Source organism: Brassica oleracea, chromosome C8 (assembly GCF_000695525.1).
Source record: "Brassica oleracea var. oleracea cultivar TO1000 chromosome C8, BOL, whole genome shotgun sequence".
NCBI lineage: Eukaryota > Viridiplantae > Streptophyta > Magnoliopsida > Brassicales > Brassicaceae > Brassica > Brassica oleracea.
This window is the reverse complement of record NC_027755.1, coordinates 29,675,969-29,694,436: the sequence shown is the minus strand read 5'-3', so window position 1 is coordinate 29,694,436 and position 18,468 is coordinate 29,675,969. Positions and strand designations below refer to the sequence as shown.

General features: G+C 35.0%; 3 protein-coding genes across 3 annotated transcripts; 2 read left to right on the top strand and 1 right to left on the bottom strand.

Moving 5' to 3' along the window:
• The first annotated feature begins 185 nt into the window (after positions 1-185).
• On the top strand, positions 186-1,259 carry LOC106309141. Its single transcript, XM_013746209.1, has one exon. The coding sequence runs from the start codon at positions 186-188 to the stop codon at positions 1,257-1,259; it is 1,074 nt and encodes a 357-aa protein (XP_013601663.1).
• A 3,906-nt stretch (positions 1,260-5,165) lies between these two features.
• LOC106310130 lies at positions 5,166-6,503 on the top strand. Its single transcript, XM_013747339.1, has 3 exons — positions 5,166-5,277; positions 5,401-5,506; positions 6,094-6,503. The coding sequence occupies exons 1-3, from the start codon at positions 5,242-5,244 to the stop codon at positions 6,237-6,239; spliced, it is 288 nt and encodes a 95-aa protein (XP_013602793.1). The 5' UTR covers positions 5,166-5,241; the 3' UTR covers positions 6,240-6,503.
• A 5,745-nt stretch (positions 6,504-12,248) lies between these two features.
• Positions 12,249-12,890, bottom strand: LOC106309140. The gene has a single exon (XM_013746208.1). The coding sequence runs from the start codon at positions 12,888-12,890 to the stop codon at positions 12,249-12,251; it is 642 nt and encodes a 213-aa protein (XP_013601662.1).
• Between the last annotated feature and the right edge of the window lie 5,578 nt (positions 12,891-18,468).

Below are 18,468 nucleotides of genomic sequence, written 5' to 3'. Positions count from 1 at the left end.
GGCTTCTGTGGCACCCTTCGGTTACTGTCTCGGTGTTACACAAGTCGCTCCAATGTATCTCTTGCTCAGTAAGGCTTCCCTTTGTTGCTCTAGAGCTTGCTGTCACTCTGGTCTATAGCTCAAACTGCAGGAAAATGCGTAGGGAATTATGGTCCGAGCTTTCGTACCTATCTGTCCAAGCGCCTATGGCTTCTTCTCCTTGGGCAGTTGTAGGCGATTTCAATCAGATTCTGGATTCATCAGAGAACTCTTCTGCCTCTGCTGCTTACTCAACTCGTGGCATGAGGGATTTTCTTAATTGTACTATCTCAGCTGCTCTATCCGACCTGCCTTATTGTGGAAACTCGTTTACATGGTCTAATAATCAAGGTCTCACGGTCATCTCTAAAAAGCTTGATCGAATTCTGGTAAATGATGTTTGGCTTTCTTCTTTTCCTGATTCTCTTGGTGTGTTTGGAGACCCGGGTATCTCAGATCACAGTCCATGCTGTATCTTCCTTGATGCCTCCAAGCCCAAAGTCAAACATCCATTTAAGTTCTACACCATGCTAAATGACAATCCAGAGTTTCATGAAATCATCTCTGAGTGCTGGAACTCCTTACCGTTTGAAGGGACATTTATGCTTAGGGTGTCTAAGAAATTAAAAGAATTGAAGAGCATCATCAGAACTTTTAGCAAAGGAAATTACTCAGGGATAGAAAAAAGAGTTTCTGAAGCTTTTGATGTTCTTACTCACTGTCAGCGTGTTCTCCTATCTTCTCCTACACCTCAAGCCGGCTTGGAAGAAAGGAAAGCTTATGAAAAATGGTCCCTGCTTGCCAAGGCTGAAGAATCTTTCTACCATCAGAGATCACATGTAACTTGGTTAGACAAGGGCGACTCTAACACACCCTTTTATCACCGATTCGTAAGAGTACGGAATTCCATCAATCAGATTTTGTTCCTCAAGGATGATCTCGGTAATATTATTGACACCAAGGAAGGGATAATGAATCATGCTATGGAGTATTACGAGAATTTGCTTGGTAGATATTCACCTCCAACAACATCCACCTTGGATGATATCTCCCACCTTCTCGACTATAGATGCCCTCATGCTGTGTCTGAAGCTCTTCTAACCCCTGTTTCTCCCTTGGATATTCAACAAGTTTTCTTCTCCCTGCCAAATAACAAGGCGCCTGGTCCTGACGGTTATCCAGTAGAGTTCTTCACTTCTCATTGGAAAACTGTTGGAGGAGATATGATTTTGGCAGTATAGGAGTTTTTCTCTACGGGTAGGCTGCTTCAACAATGGAATTCAACGATATTAACCCTCATCCCAAAGAAGCAGAACTCTATCTTAATCTCTGATTTTTCGGCCTATATCGTGCTGCAACACAACGTACAAAGTAATCTCAAAAATTCTCGCAAATAGGCTGAAACAAGTTCTGCCATCAGTTATCTCCAACACGCAATCTGCGTTCATTCCCGGAAGACTGCTGGTCGAAAACGTCCTTTTGGCAACAGAGTTAATCCAAGGCTACAACTGGAAGAATTTTTCCAAGCGATCTATGCTTAAGGTTGATCTAAAGAAGGCATTTGACTCTCTTGATTGGAGTTTTATTTTGCTTATCTTACGAGCCTTACGGTTCCCGGACTTCTTTGTTCAACTGATCTCCCAATGCATCACAACGACGCGTTTCTCAGTTGCTGTCAATGGCGAGCTTGGAGATTATTTGGCCTTCGCCAAGGCGATCCGCTGTCCCCATATTTGTTTGTTCTAGCCATGGAAGTCCTAGCTCAGCTCTTAAACAAAGACTATGTAAACAGGCTCATTGGGTATCATCCGCTTGCTACTGATCCGGTTGTGACGCACCTTGCCTTTGCCGACGATATTATGGTTTTCTTTGATGGTCAGCATAGCTCTCTCGAACGGATTGCGGAAACGCTAGACAGTTTCTCTGCTTGGTCAGGCCTCTCGATGAATCATCAAAAAACTGATCTCTTCGTCGCAGGAATGAGCCCGACAGAAGCCTCAGACTTATCCAGCCTCGGCTTCTCTCTTGGCTCACTTCCTGTTCGATACCTAGGTCTCCCATTAATGCACCGTAAGCTCCAGATCTGCGATTACAGACCGCTAATGGACCAGCTTAAGAGGCGTTTTTCTTCCTGGTCAAGTAGAGCCCTCTCTTATGCTGGAAGAAGGCAGCTACTCTCCACTGTCATCTCTGGAACTCTGAACTTCTGGTTTTCAAGCTTCATCTTACCCAAAGGTTGCATAAAGGCAATTGAATCCCTTTGCTCAAGGTTTCTTTGGAATGGTAACATTACTAGTAGATCAAAAGCTAAAATCTCTTGGAAGTCACTATGTTTACCTCAATCAGAGGGGGGCTTAGGTTTGAGAGACCTTACTACTTGGAACCAGACTCTTTCTCTCAAGCTGATATGGCTGCTTTACTGCGAAGATGAATCCTTGTGGGCTTCTTGGACAAAAAAAAATAGGCTAAAAGGCGAAAGCATTTGGAGCATCGAAGAGGAAAAACAGCGCTCTTGGATTTGGAAATCCATCCTTCACCTCCAACCTTTAGCTGAACGTTTCATAAGGTGTGAAGTGGGAAATGGAACTTCGGCCAGTTTCTGGTTCGATAACTGGCTGCCCTTAGGTCCTTTGATCAAGTTCTTTGGTTATAATGGTCCTCAGCATATTGGTGTCCCTCTTCATGACAAGATTAGAGAAATTTGTCCTAATGAAGGTTGGCTCCTACGGCCTGCTAGATCACCTAAAGCAGAGCAACTTCAGATCTTACTCTGCACGTTGCCTCTACCAGCCCGATCCCTTGTTCCTGATGTTTATAAATGGTGTGTTAATGATCTCAGCTTAGCAAAGTTTACCACCAGTCTTACTTGGGAAGCCATAAGGAATAGAGGTGAACAAGCTGTTTGGGCTCCTTTAGTCTGGTTCAAGGGCCACATTCCACGCCACGCCTTCCACATGTGGGTTACTCAGCAGGACAGGTTGCCTACTCGCGCAAGGCTTGCTACTTGGGATCCAGGTATTGATGCATCTTGCCTCCTTTGTGTTGGATGTGTTGAGACAAGGGACCATTTATTTCTCAGGTGTAGTTTCAGTGAACAAGTGTGGCACCTCATAACCAAACGTCTAGGCTATCGGCCTACTCTGTTCCATACTTGGACAGCTTTTGGTGACTGGCTTAGTTCACTGGATTCTACCTGCCCCACAACGCTTCGTCGACTTGCTGCACAAGCAACTATATACAAGCTTTGGTCAGAGCGTAATAACCGTCTTCATAACGCAACTTCCTCTACGCCTCAAAGGATCTTCAAAGACCTGGACAGGCTAATCCGGAACTCAATCCTTGCAAGGAAAGAGCGAAGGAAATTTAGAGGTCTAATGCAAGTTTGGCTAAAGCATTCTTGATTGTTAGTTAGTGATATTAAATCCTAACTTGGAAGTCTGTTGGTGTTTTTTATCTTTTTTGGGCATCATTAGGCTTGACAGCATAACTCTTTGTTTGTACAAATTAGCTTCATTTTAATGAAATTCACATATTTATCAAAAAAAAGAAAATGATATCAAAAGCCGGATAAGGAAGTATCTAGGTAAAATGAATAAGTGGATGAGAGAGAATAGGCGTCTTGTTTGTAATCTTGTTAACGAGAGGGAATGAGAGAGAAAGTGATGAATAGGGTTTTGAATTTGATTCGAGGGAATAGTTGCTGTTTCAGGACTCAAATTGAGAGGTCCACATGATGAGGAATATATGTATAGTTAAATTAAATGACTGAATTTGATGGATCTTCTGAAACCTTAGATTTTGACAAAAACACTGCTTCAATGTGTTTGTCTGTGACTTCTTTACGTAACCTTTGTTAGATTCTCTTTGTTATGTCCATTTTCGCCATGTCACTCAGCTTGTTCTGCCATTTGCGATTATTTGATCTCAATGTAGATTGTTATGGGTGACATGTCAACAGCCCATTGGTCCCGAATCAAAAACCTAAATCTCCCGCGTCCCCTTACCCAAACCAAAAAACTATTGTTGATCACTTTGCTATTTTCTTTTTTTCTCGTAAATAAAGGAAAAAAAAATTGCTTTTCATCATCTGTAACGTACAGTACACATGTCATGGTGGTCTATAGGACTATAACCCAATTGATATTTTTGAGTCAATTATATAGATGGTTAGATTATGAATAGTAATGATAGTAGTAGATCTTACAAACTAATCCATGAAACATGTAGAAACTAGAAACTGGACATTATTGTTATGTAAGACATCTACAAAAATGAGAGATATAGAGCAGGAAATGAGATTACATTAGTTCAAAACGATATATGGTTGATGTTATATGATAATAATAATTTTTTCTGCATCTAATAGAGGTATATAAGAAAATTTTCTATATAGAGCAGAAAATGAGATTACATTAATTATTTTTTTTAAACACAGATTACATTAGTTCAAAACGATATTTGGTTGATGTTAGATGAGATAACATTATATATATGTGTAAACAGTCAATATATAAGAAGATCATATGTGCCCCGGTTCATCGATTTTGATTCCTCCTCTTATTAGCTACCAGCTATCAAATCGAAGTCGAACACACAATGGTATAGTACTCACCGTAGCTCTACATTATAATCTTACAACACTATTTTCTTTCTTGATGAAAGCTTTCGGTAAGAAAAGTGTTAAGACCTTTTATGTTGATAAATTAAAGTGTCAAGACTTGTCATATTTCGTACTATCGTTTAGAACACGATTAACTACTATTGCGCAAGTCATTTATTTATTTACCATTACTTTAAAAGTGCATGTTTCTTCGTTTCTCCTTCAGTGAAATCATGCAGTTAGAGCAAATATAAATTTAAGCATTAACAATGAAAAACTATAGATTTTTTTGCTGTTGCAAAAAGTAGTATAGAGAGAGGGCCATGGATCACGTGGATAAAGCCTGGGATGTAAATGAAAAAAATGAAGGGAGAAGAGAGAAAGAGTGATTTTACAAATCTCTTCTAATCCTTTCCCAGCCAATTATGATCAATCTCCCACGTGGGGCGTCTGGCCCATGCATGCATATCATCTTTCAACTATTCACTCTTTTGTCTTCTTCTTCTTCTATTTTTTCCTGCGTGATCTTCTTTTCTATATATGAGTGTCTTTATCTCCACAAGTGGCTTTTGGAGAAGGCCATATTTTGAGTTTTAGTGTTGATTCTAGGGTTTCTATTACTAATGGCTGGTTCTTCTTCTGCTTCTTACATTCACATGGTAATATGTTTATATGATTCAAGGATTACATATATATACTCTTCTTCGTTCATGCGACGAGTGATTTTTTTCTCTTTTATTTTTACCTCAGTACCTTTGGTTCATATGTTTATATATGTATAGGTGCAGCACATGATTGAAAAATGTTTGATCTTCCACATGAGCAAAGAAGAGTGTGTGGAAGCTCTCTCGAAGCATGCAAACATCACTCCTGTCATCACCTCTACTGGTTTTCTTCTCTCTCTCTCTTGTCTTTATTTCTCTCTCCATTTCTTAATTATACTCTATAGACACAGATGACACATATTTACATATACGCATGTACTCCACTCTTAAACCGGAGCTAGAGCGTCTAGCTCTGGTGGTAAAAGACTCACAGCTGTGAACACCGCCACCTGGGTTCGATTCCCGGCCACTGCGGATTTAACATTCGGGCCGCAGCGACTCAGATTAGTCTCTTGGGCCTGGGAAGCCGTTGGGGAAACTGTGTTTAATCAAAAAAAAATATATATATATATATATATATGTATAAATTATAAACATATCCACATATTAACTATTCTATAGAATTTAGTCTTGCAATATATGATTTTCCGTGTCAAATTGACTTCGGATGTTTTGTATGCATACTATAAGTGGTCGTGCATAATCTAACGATTGGCGATAGACTGTCTTTAACATAAAAGCTAAAATTTATATATATACAAAATAAAAAACTAGTTTGTAACCTATTTATATTAGAATTGGTTTTGACAAATAGTTTAATATTAAATCTGTTTCCCATCATAAAAAAAAAAAAAAGATTTCCTTTTACAGTTTGGAAGGAGCTGGAGAAAGAGAACAAGGAATTCTTCAAGGCGTATGAGGAGAGGCAAAGCAAACAAGAGCAAATGTCGGAGGAAGAGACAAACCAGATGATCCAGAAGATAATCTCGGATTCACCTAAAGAATCCGACGACTGATCGCGATGTTCGATATATATATCTTAATTAAGAACCTTATATATATTATAGTTTATATATGTGAATCTCATGAAAACGATTTCTCCCTGACGCATGCATGTTTATGTATATGTATATCACTTTTCTTCTAATTATTCGCATATCGGTCCAATAAGAAAGGCAAAAGAGGAGTGATGACGCTCTTTTTGGTACGTTATACGTACGTGGTCCACATTGCTTTTGTGTATAAATAATGATGATAGAAACGGACGCTCGTTACATTGATCGGTCGTGTGGTGTTTTAGTTATATGAATGTATCATGTGTGTATATCCAAATAAATTGTTTATTTATGGTTTTGGTGACCTTTAAATCATTAGCATTCTTGAAAATTAAATATTAAGAGCACGATTAACCCTAAAGTTGCTTAAGTGGGGTGCTTAAAAAACTTTTTAATTTTTTTTGTCTGGAAAAAAATTAAAAAAAATTAAAAGAATGACCAATCGCGGGCCGCTACGTGTCCTTCGAGCCCGCGAACAGTGCAAGCAACAACTGGTTGTGATGTCTAATCAAGCACTCCTTCTTCTTCTTCTTCTTCTCTTTCCTTTTTTTTAATTAAAAAAATGCTAAGCACCCTTTAAACACCCATGGTTAATGGTTCTCTAACTACCATAATTTTTTAGACATGCTTGCAAAACTTACCTTGCTCTGTTCTAAGTCAAGTCGTCTGTCTAGTCACTAAGAAAACCAAAACCATTTACAACGTTTTGATCTTAACCAAATTGGTTAAAATTGGATCAACTGAGAAAATCAAAGGAATTTGGGTTTAAACGGCTCATTAATTATATAGCATTATATTTTATTATTACAGTATCAAGAAAAGAATTCTTCAAATTTCATTAACAATGTAAGTCCATGGGGTCTCATGAGTATGTGGACTTGTAAAAGACATTGGACAATTTTATGTTAGCTATTTTATGTTAGCTTCTTTAGAAAATATCTTGATCTCTAAGCATTCGACATTTAAGTCGGAAGATAATCTCAAAAGTGTTTTAACAAGCCTTTTGTGTATTTAAGTTATGCATCAATATGGATTCTAGCAAATTATGACGATGAAGCAACTGACAAAAACTAACTATTACCGCCATAGCTTGTAGCTCTCGCTCGACCAGGAGAGTAACCGAACGGCTGAGATTCATTAATGGGCCAATTCCTTATATGTTATATAACCCATTAGCCATTAGGCTTATATTTGCAGATTAAACTCGCAGTTGGCCGACGGTTTCAAATTGGCTAATAGAATTAAAATACAGCATACGATCTATGGCTTAATAATAATGTACACAAAATTCTCTTTTACCCGGATTCAATTCAAACCATTTCAGTACGAAATATTATATTTTAAATCAAAATTTTCAATGATTGATTTCATATTTCTTAGAGATTATAATTTTAAGACCTGAAATTTCTATAGTAATAAAAAATAGTATATGAGCGAGCCTTGTGGTCCAGTGGTAGTGGACGGGCATTGGATGCAAACACATTTCGGGTTCGATTCTCCTGCTGCGGAAATTAAGTCAGATTGTTCTGCTCACCACGGCTGCGGATACGTCCGTATGAAAACCCGGGAGAAGGCCTGTCGTGGGCTGCACCTCCCATCCGGGGGTTAGGTATGTGTCTTTAATAGACCCGGATTTAACCTTTTTTCTACAAAAAAATAAAATAAAAATAGTATGAATTTTGTTTTAAGTTCTAAATCCATTAAATAATGATACAGGGAAACGAAGGAATGATACATGGGAACAAAGGAGTCAACACAATGAGTCCAAAGTTGCTTCTGCGACAAAATAAATTGAAGATATGGCTTTATCGGTTTCAAAACAAAACAATTTCAATGCCATGGACGAATACATGTTATCTCCTACATCAGGAGTGTTTGGATTGTGATGTAACAGATGGATCACATCTAATCAGGGCCGGCTGAAGACTAGGGACAAGCAGTGCACCCGCCCAGGGCCCATTGCTGGAGGGGGCCCATATATATATATATATTTTTTTAATGTACTAGTATAGGTTTTTTTTTTTTTTAACTATAAACCTAAGGTTTTTGTAAAACGAAATTAATAAATAAGAAATTTATAAATCTAATTTTTATGGAAACAAAATCTTATTTATGTTAATCTGTATAATTTTTTACAAAATTATAATTAACTAATAAAATATTATAATTAATAGTTATCGTTAATGTGAGTTTATTTAGGCATATGAATATATTTATTAAGGCGTCTTCTTCTCTTCTGAAAAGACTGTTCATATTTCCCCCTGCATATTTGATATTTTCAGCGACGATCAGTTCTGGTGAGTGGTGACGATACAACTTTAAAAGATTTCAAGATCGTTGGTTCTTCCTGGATTCTTCACTTTCTCTTTCAGCTTCATCCATGCTTCATCAATTCACTTTTTGCTTCTAAAATCCAGGTGTAGTTTTCCTTTTACTTAACTTTTTGCTTGCATCATGAATGGAACTAATTCTGGATGTCAAAAGAGGAAGAAAAAAAGACTTCGTGAATTGTTTATTGAATCACAAAGAGGTTCTTTAGATAAATTTGTGATAAAAAAAAATGCTGATGAAAATTTGAAATCTGATTGTGTGGATAATATTCATGAATCAAATGATCATTTTGGTGATGGGAATAGTCATTTGAGTGAGCATGATAATGTGATTAATGCATCTAATGTTGAAAGTCCGAATTTTTGTGAAGAACCAAGTTCTTATCTTGATGTTTATGATCCTAGGTCTTGGGAAAATCTTGACAACAAAATGAGAGATGTGCTAATTGAAAAAGGGCCTAAAAGAGAAATAAATCTTGTGTTTCCTTTAGATAAGTATTCTAGACATTTCTCATATAGTTATTATTCTCGAAAGTTGAGTAATGGAGAAACTAGTGATAGAAATTGGTTGGTTTACTCAAAACATGTGGACAAAGTCTATTGCTTTTGTTGCAAATTGGTTAAATCCATTGGCTGCTCAAATATGCTAGCAAAAGATGGATTTAAAGATTGGAAGCGTCTTAGTGAGAGGCTTAAAGATCATGAGAGAAGTATAGAACACATGATTAATATGAAAGAACTTGGAATGAACTAAAAGTTAGATTAGAAAAGGATCAAACAATTGATAAAGAACTCCAAAAAGAAATTGCTAGAGAAAAATTACGTTGGAGGCTGGTCTTAACTAGAATAATTGTTATTGTGAAAGTTCTTTCTAAAAGGTGCTTAGCTTTTAGAGGAAAAAATGAGAAACTTTACCAAGATAGCAATGGTAATTTCTTAGGAGCTATTGAAATGATTGCAGAATTTGATTTGATAATCCAAGATCATATTAGGCGCATTCAAAATTATGAAATTCATCATCATTATCTTGGCCATAATATTCAGAATGAGTTTATTTCTCTTTTGGCTCATAATGTTCAGTTTTCCATTGTTGCAAATATCAAAGAGGCAAAATACTTTTCGGTGATTCTTGATTGTACACCAGATATGAGCCACCAAGAGCAAATGACTCTAATAATAAGATGTGTGAACATGTCTGATAAAAAAGTTAGAGTAGAAGAGTATTTTTTAGAGTTTCTAAAGGTAGATGACACATCTGGTCTAGGGCTCTTTGAAAAATTATTAGATGTTCTAAAGTCTCTTACTCTTGATGTTGATAATGTGAGGGGTCAAAGTTATGACAATGGTTCTAATATGAAAGGAAAACATCAAGGTGTTCAAAGACGATTGCTTGACATAAACTCAAAAGCTTTGTATATGCCATGTGCTTGTCATAGTCTTAATCTTGTGGTTAGTGATATGGCTCATTCATGTTTGAAAGCTATTTCTTTCTTTGGAGTTGTGCAACGCATATATACTTTGTTTTCTAGTTCTACAAAGAGATGGAAGATTTTGCTTGACCATGTTCCTTTTTTTACAGTGAAATCATTATCCAATACTCGTTGGGAAAGCCGGATTAATAGCGTGAAAGCTATCAGATTTCAAGCTTTACAAGTAAGGTCAGCTTTATTAGAATTGTATGAATCATGTGAAGATGCTATGACAAAAAGTGATGCTGAAAGTTTAATTATGGCATTTGATAATTTTGAATTTTTACTTGGCATGGTCATTTGGTATGAAATTTTGTTTGCTATTAACTCGGCCAGTAAAAACTTACAGTCTAAATCTATGTGCATTGACAATGCTTTAAAACAACTTGAAGGTGTTCTGCTGTTTTTTGAGAAATATAGAAATGAAGGGTTTAATTCTAGCTTGAAAATAGCTCAAAATATTGCTCATGAGATGGATGTTGATCCTGTTTTTCCAAATAAGCGTCGTGTCTTTAGGAAAAAAACAGTTTGATGAAACTGAGTCAGGTGAACAAGTACAATTATCAGGTGAGGATGCTTTTAGAGTTGACTATTTTTTAGTTGTTGTGGACATGGCAACAACTTCGGTGAAGAACAGGTTTGATCAAATGATGAATTTTAAAAGTGTTTTTGGGTTTTTATTTGATTCTTTGAGATTAAAAATGTTAGACGAAAGTGAACTTCGAACTCATTGCACAAACTTTTACAATACCTTTTCTAATGGTGATTCCTCTGATGTTGATTTGAATGATCTTTTTTCTGAATTGAGAATGCTGCAAACGACTTTATCCGATGTATCTATAGAACCTAGTGAAGTTCTAGAGTTTGTTGAAAGTGTAGGCTGTTATCCAAATGTTTCAATTGCTTATAGAATTCTTTTGACTACACCTGTGACGGTAGCCTCAGCAGAGAGGAGCTTTTCAAAATTAAAGTTGTTGAAAAATTATTTAAGATCTTCAATGTCTCAAGAAAGATTGAATGGTTTAGCTATTTTATGTATTGAAAAGAATATCTTAGAAATCATTGATTTTGAAACTGTTATACATGATTTTGCATCGAGTAAAGCTCGAAAAAACCGTTTCTTATGATTGCATTTCTTTTTAGGATGACTACTGTTTTTTTTTTTCAGATTTGCGGGAAGATGTTATACTATGATGGTTTTTGTTGAAACAAATGATCTCATTCTCAAGAAAATGAAGCTATAAGAAGAGCAAGAGTTTTTTATTTTATTTTTATGGTTTGTGCTTATCTTTTCAAACGAAAACGATTTTATTTTATCTTGTACCTACAATATCAACATTTCAATTTTATATGTAAAAGGGTCTATTTTTTCATTTTGCCCCAGGGCCCGTAAAATGTTTGAGCCGGCCCTGCATCTAATGATCTTCTTAAAAAAAAAGACACTTACTCACAAGAATTGAGAACCAGAAAAAAAAGATGTTACAAGATCAAGAACGAAGTAGAGGAAAGCTAGAGAAATGCATTAGAAAGCATCGTGTTACTGATGTCTCTGTTAAAAGTTTTTTTTAACATGTTTAGTGTATCTTATGTTTTATGTAACATGTTACATTGATTTAATATCAATAAAGTTAAAGATGTTATAAAAACCAGTCTAACAACACAGTTTTATTCTAATTTTTAAATTTATTAAAATTTAGTTAATAATCTCCGTGGAATCCGAAATATTATGGCGAGGTTCCATAATTTCACTTTTTCTCATTGAGGAGTTTTCATTTAAGATTTTCTTCACGTCAAATTCAAACATCATATTACGATTTAGTATTGGATCACGCATAGTAGATTTTTTTTTTTTTTGATGAATTTTAAATTTATTCAAAAAAGCCTTCTTACAACTTGTGTGGACCTAGAGTTATACTTAACTCTCAAACTTCAAACCTCAAAATTCAAAAAAACAAGCAAATTTGCATTAACTACACTCCTCTTGTTTGGAACCAATATTGGAGAGCATTCTCCATACCTCTCCCGCGCTTCATTCTAATCAAACTAAGCTTGTTTCTGATCCCTTTTTCAGTGATCTTTTTCAGAATGTCCAATGGCGTTAGCCTCTCCCCATGCTTCACTCTGTTTCTCTCTCGCCAAATTGCATAAGTAGCAGCCTGTAATGCATACCTCTAGCAAAATAAACTCTTCTTATCCAGTGTACTACCCGACGTCTTCTGCACTATCTCAGTCCAACTATCCGTATAAGAACTGCCAAGAATCCCACCAACTAGATACCTCCATAACTGGTCAGAATAGGAGCATTTGAAAAATAAATGATCTCGGGTTTCTGCTTCAGTATGACAGAGCACACACACATTGTCTACTCCTTGGCTCCATTTGGCAATTCTATCCATAGTAGATAATCTGTTCGTCATTGCCAACCAGACTATGAATGCAAATTTCGGAGTCGCCATAGAGAACCAAACCCCTTTAGCCCACATCTGCTTCTCATTTACCTCTCGTAATTTGTCCCAAGTCTCACGAGTTGAAAAGTTTGGTTTGTAACCCATTTTACCTCTCCATGTACTTATGTCTTCACTTTCATTACAGATCAAACTTCTCACAGTGTCTAAACTCCTCTCCAACTCATTTAGAACTTCTAGCCGGTGCTTCCTTTTACGTCTGAACCTCAACGCAGCCTCTGCTAGCGTAGCTTCTTTCCTTATTCCCAAACCAATCATCCCTCTATCACCCAAAACCTCCGCTATAATACCCTTATCAGACCACTTATCGTACCAAAACGAGATGTGTCTTCCATTTCCAATCTCCATCGTATAGAAATTTTTAGCTACCTCTCTCAACTTAAGCATCTTCCTCCACATCCAAGAACCCGTTTGAGTATGACCCTTAACTTCCCAAAAACTCCTCCTTTTTAAAAGATTCTTGTGAATCCATTTTCCCTATAGTGAGTCTCCTGTGAGCATTCTCCAGATAAGCTTGAGTCCATAGACAAGATTTACCTCTTTCAGTGCTCTGATCCCCAACCCACCTTCACTCTTTGGCTTACAGATTTCCTTCCAAGCCACTTTAGCACCTGAGGATTTCAAAACGGGCCCTGTCCATAGAAACACAGCACAAATTTGTTCTATTTCCTTCAGACATTTGCTAGGTAGTCTAAATGCTGAAGCCCAAAAATTGACAATACTCATCAGCACAGAGCTTATAAGATGAAGACGACCCGCATAGGAGAGATGCCTACTTGTCCAGATACTTATCTGGCTTCTGATTCTCTCCACCAGTGGCATATAGTCCTGTCTTCGCATAACTTGTGTCATCAATGGTAAGCCCACATATCTAACCGGCAGAGAACCCTCATCAAAAGGAAAATTCGTTAAGATTCTTCTTTTCTCCTCAGTTTCTACTCCAGCCATATACACCGTCGACTTTTCTATACTTATGTTCAAACCTGACCATTGAGCAAACCCCTCAAAGACTGACAAAACTCCTTCAATAGAATCTTTTGTACCTTCTACAAAGACCATAAGGTCATCAGCAAAGCAAAGGTGGGTAAGAGAAAGAGACTGGCATCTCGGGTGGAAATTAAATCTCTTCTCCTTAGCCGCTTTATTGATCTTGTGAGATAGCACATTCATACACAAAACGAAGAGGTACGGAGACAGTGAACAACCATGCCTTAAACCTCTCTTACTTTGGAAATAGCCAGCAAGCTCGCCATTTACCTGAACTGAGAAGGAAGGTGTAGTAATGCACAACTTAATCCAATGAATGAATCGAGCAGGCACTTCTATAGCTTCAAGACTCCTAAGAACAAATTCTCATTGCACTGAATCAAACGCCTTTGATATATCAATCTTCATCACACAGCGAGGGGAAATCACTTCTTTATGATAATCTTTAACCAATTCTGACGCTAACAGAACATTCTCCATCAAAAGTCTACCCTTAATAAACGCAGATTGGTTCTCAGTCACTACCCGAGGAAGGATTCTCTTAAGCCTATTTGCAATGACTTTCGACACCACCTTATAAAGTACATTACAACATGCTATTGGCCTATAATCCTTCATCTCTAATGAATCTGTTTTCTTAGGTATGAGAGCCAGAATTGTTGAATTAACCTCCTTTGGTAAAAAGCCATACCTGAAAACTGATTGGATCGCAACAAGGAAGTCTTTAGCCACAATTGACCAAGTTGTCTTGAAGAACTCACTTGGGAATCCATCCGGGCCAGGCGATTTATTTGATGGCATTGCAAAAAGCACTTTTCTTATCTCCTCCTCTGTGACCTCAGCTTCCAAAAACCTGCACTCCTCCTCTGTACATCTAAACTCCACAAGCTCCTTTAACTCATCTGTAGAAGCACGAGTATAATCTCCAGGAATCCGGTTTAGAAATTCTGAGAAAAACCTCACTGCCTCCTCTTTTATATCCTCTTGCTCTGTAACTAAGATTCCATTAGTGCACCTTATCTCTCTAATGGTATTCTGCGCTTGGCGAACTCTTATGGCATTGTGAAAAGTCTTATTGTTTTGATCCCCCACATCCAACCAATGCAACTTAGCTCTCTGTTTCAGAAACTCCTCATCTAAACTCGCAATATGAAGCCATCTCTCATAAGCAAGCTTCCTCTTGAATGGCATTAGCACTCGGGTTAGACAGAGTTTCTTTTTGCTTCTAACATAATTTTTCATGCGCTTCTCTAGCTTTCTTCGTGAGATTTCCAAATTTCTCCTTACCCAGCTCTCGAATAATAGGCTTTAGTGATTTAAATTTCTTCGAAAATCGAAACATAGCAGAGGTAGAATCATACAGACTAGGAGTAGAGTCCCAATATTCTTTCACCAATGGCAGAAAAGCTTCCAATTTCCCAAGCGTATTCACATAGTAGATTGGGTGGATCATCTTTGGTTAATAGAGAAGCAAACAAAATTTATGACTATTCTTGAGAACTTAAATATCCAAATAGTATAAACTAATTTTTGAACAGTTGTTTATATGCTTCAAAATCACGCAAAATAAATATAATATTTTGGGTTGAGCATTATAAGAATTTAAAAATAAATAAAAAGTTCACTATTAAACGTGAATTGCAAAATTCTGACATTTTTTTATTATGAACTAGTAGTTTACCGGCGCTACGCGCCAGATTTTTACAGTAATTTAAATATATATTTTAGATATTAAAATGTATTTTAGTGAATTTATCAAAATTTATTATCATTTTATAAACTATTTGTAAAACTTATAACCTATTTTTATTTTAGTTTTAATTCCTACGTCATTTATTATGAGGTTTAAAGAAATGAAATAGTTAGTAAAATTTAAATATATGCATGAAAGTCGTATTAATCTTCACATAAAATATTTTACAACTTCAGGTATTAGTTTCTGTTGTTTTGCTATGACTTTGTAATAATTGATCTTATATTCTGGAAGTGGTCAATCAAAACAAAAATATTTTTTCAAATCACCAATACTTTAAAATTGTATATTATAAAATATTTTATATTTTAGATGGATTTATTAACCCTTTTTATTATAAAGCATCTAAAATTTTAAAATCAATATGAGACATATTTAATAGATGAATTATCCTATTTTGACTATTATATAATTATATATAAAAATTTCTGATTTTAATTATATAAATATGAAAACCAATTTAATTCCATATTTGAGTATTTGTTTTTTCATTAAGATAATTAATTTAAATCAATGGAAAACTTGATTCTCATTAAATTACTTAATTTTTACTTAATGAATGATTTCATAAAAATATATATTTTTAAATTAAAATAATATATTAAACTATATAAAAAACTAATAAACTCATGAATGAACATTAATAGTGTGTACTGGATTATCTTATGGATCCAAATATAATTATATTTGATATCCTAAGTAAAATTTGAACTTCTATTCAAAATAAATTAATTTGGATTGACAAACATATTAATAAATTTAAATTTCATTTAGTTTGATCAATATTTTTGTTTGGCTGTAAAATATAAATCTATTGAAATGGTTAAGCTTATATTAATATTTACAACCTAATTATATAAAATTTTATGCATTGATATTTTATTTTTATATACATGTAATTTTAATAGATCTATTGATGGCCAAACAATTTGGAATATTTTCAAGTCCTGTGTATCTGTTATTTATATAAAAAATATTACACTGAATATATTTTTAATTAATTTTATACTAAACCTAAGTATAATTCTCATATATTTAATGTGATTTGAAACTGTAGGGGTCATATATAGATATTGAAAATAGGAAAATTAGGCCAAGTAGCTAAGAAAAAAAACAAAATTAAAAATCTAACTAAAATCTCCCTCTCTCTCCTACTTTCTCTTCCTATCTCTCTCTACTCTCTCTCTCCCAAAATCTAATTTCTCTTTTTTTTTTGGTTATCTAGAAAAAAAGCCCTTGAAAATAATGGGATCTTATATGATGTATTTTTTGGTTTCAGCCACGGAAGTTTCATCAGACGTCTAATTCCCGCTTCGGAATCGGAACGTCATGGAGGTTTATGGAATTTCCCTTCTAAAACACTTCTAAAATACTCTTTTTGAAAGCACGTTAGAAGCCTAACATTCCGTTTTAGAATCATGCTTCCGTTTAAAAAAACACATTTGTCATAAGTAAATAAAAAATAAAAAATCATGTTTTTTTTATGTAAAATCTAAAATTTAATAGTAATATACAAATATTAAATCTTATTCTATAAATCTAATAGTAATATACAAATATAAAATCATGTTTTTTTGTTTTTATGTAAAATCTAAAATTTAATAGTAGTATACAAATATTAAATCTAATACTATATATTATGTCAATTATTTATAAAATAATTAATATAATAGTTTCTTATAAACTTAATTTATGTGTATTTTCACAGTTTTAGTATAAAATTATTATAATGAATAAATGCTTTATTTTTAATTTGAATCATATAATTTTTAGTCACCCATATATATATATATATATTATGCCAATTCTTTATGAAATAATTAATATAATAGTTTCGTATAAATTTAATTTATGTGTATTTTCAAAGTTTTAATATAAAATTATTATAAATGAATAAATTTTTTATTTTTAATTTGAATCATATAATTTTTAGTCACCCAGATAAAGCTAACTGTTGAATGTGCGTTTGCGCCCGTCTCAAGACTTGTTCTTCATGGATAGAGAATTGGCTCCATAATGATTTAATGAATGCAATAGTAGCTCTCTAAGCTTTTTTCATTTGGAAAAGTGACCTATGTTTTTTTTTGTTACTTGAAAAAGTCAAAGCGTTCACTCAATTTTATATATAATAGGTTTCTTCCTTACTTATATCTTCTTAGTAAGATGAAAATTGTATTAATATCTTCTTAGTAAGATGGAATTTGTAGTTATATCGAACACCTCAGAAACGATTTGATTTGTCTCTGTTTTCTTTCTATTTATAAATGGTTTGATGCTTTATAAATAGCTTCCGTGAGACACTGAGTATAGGGGTTTTTTTATTTGTTTCAGTTCGAATAATAAAAGGATTTAATAACACCAAAATAGTAAAGTTCTCTACATAACTAAACAAATATATTTGATGTCAACAACTCATCCAAATGAGGTGATGGCCAAAAACGAACACAAACAAAGAAGCAGCAGAACAAATTTTGTGATGTTTTATTAAAACAACACGGCATGTTGTTTTCCAGAGTAGATCATCTTACAAAAATTATGCAACCTAAAGGTCTCTTCGGTCCACCAGCAGTGTTGATTTCTTACTTTCCTCCCACATTTGTCCAATGGCCGCGTTACACTCTTCGGTCCACCAGCAGTGTTGCTTTCTTACTTTCCTCCCGCATTTTTCCAAAGGCCGCGTTTGTAACCTACACTCTCATAGATAGGTATTAATTTAATTCATGCACATGTTCAATACTTCTATAACAATGGACCAAAGTAAGTTACACCTTGGAGATAGTATATATATTACTAACAGAAGGGGAGAACATATGACATATCAATCACAGACTTGTCCATATCCTTCAAGAGGATCGCATGAGACTGAAATATTAGACACACCAAAAAAGGAAAAATGGTTATTGCATGTTTTTGTTAGGTTGCTGATTCATTTAATATCAAAGGTGTAAGTTAGAGACGGCACAATGTAACATATACCTCAGAAGGGCCTCCCATGAATACAATAGAAGACTCAATGAGACAATGGTAACCTTCCTTAGGAGCAATAAAGTGAGGATGGCAACCATTAGCTTTAGTGACCAGCTAGGGGATATTTAAATCAAATCTGGATTCATAGCACCCCAACGTTTCTTTCTGTATCCATGACAAACATCCTCACATAGATTGCATCAGTCATGCTCTTCCAGC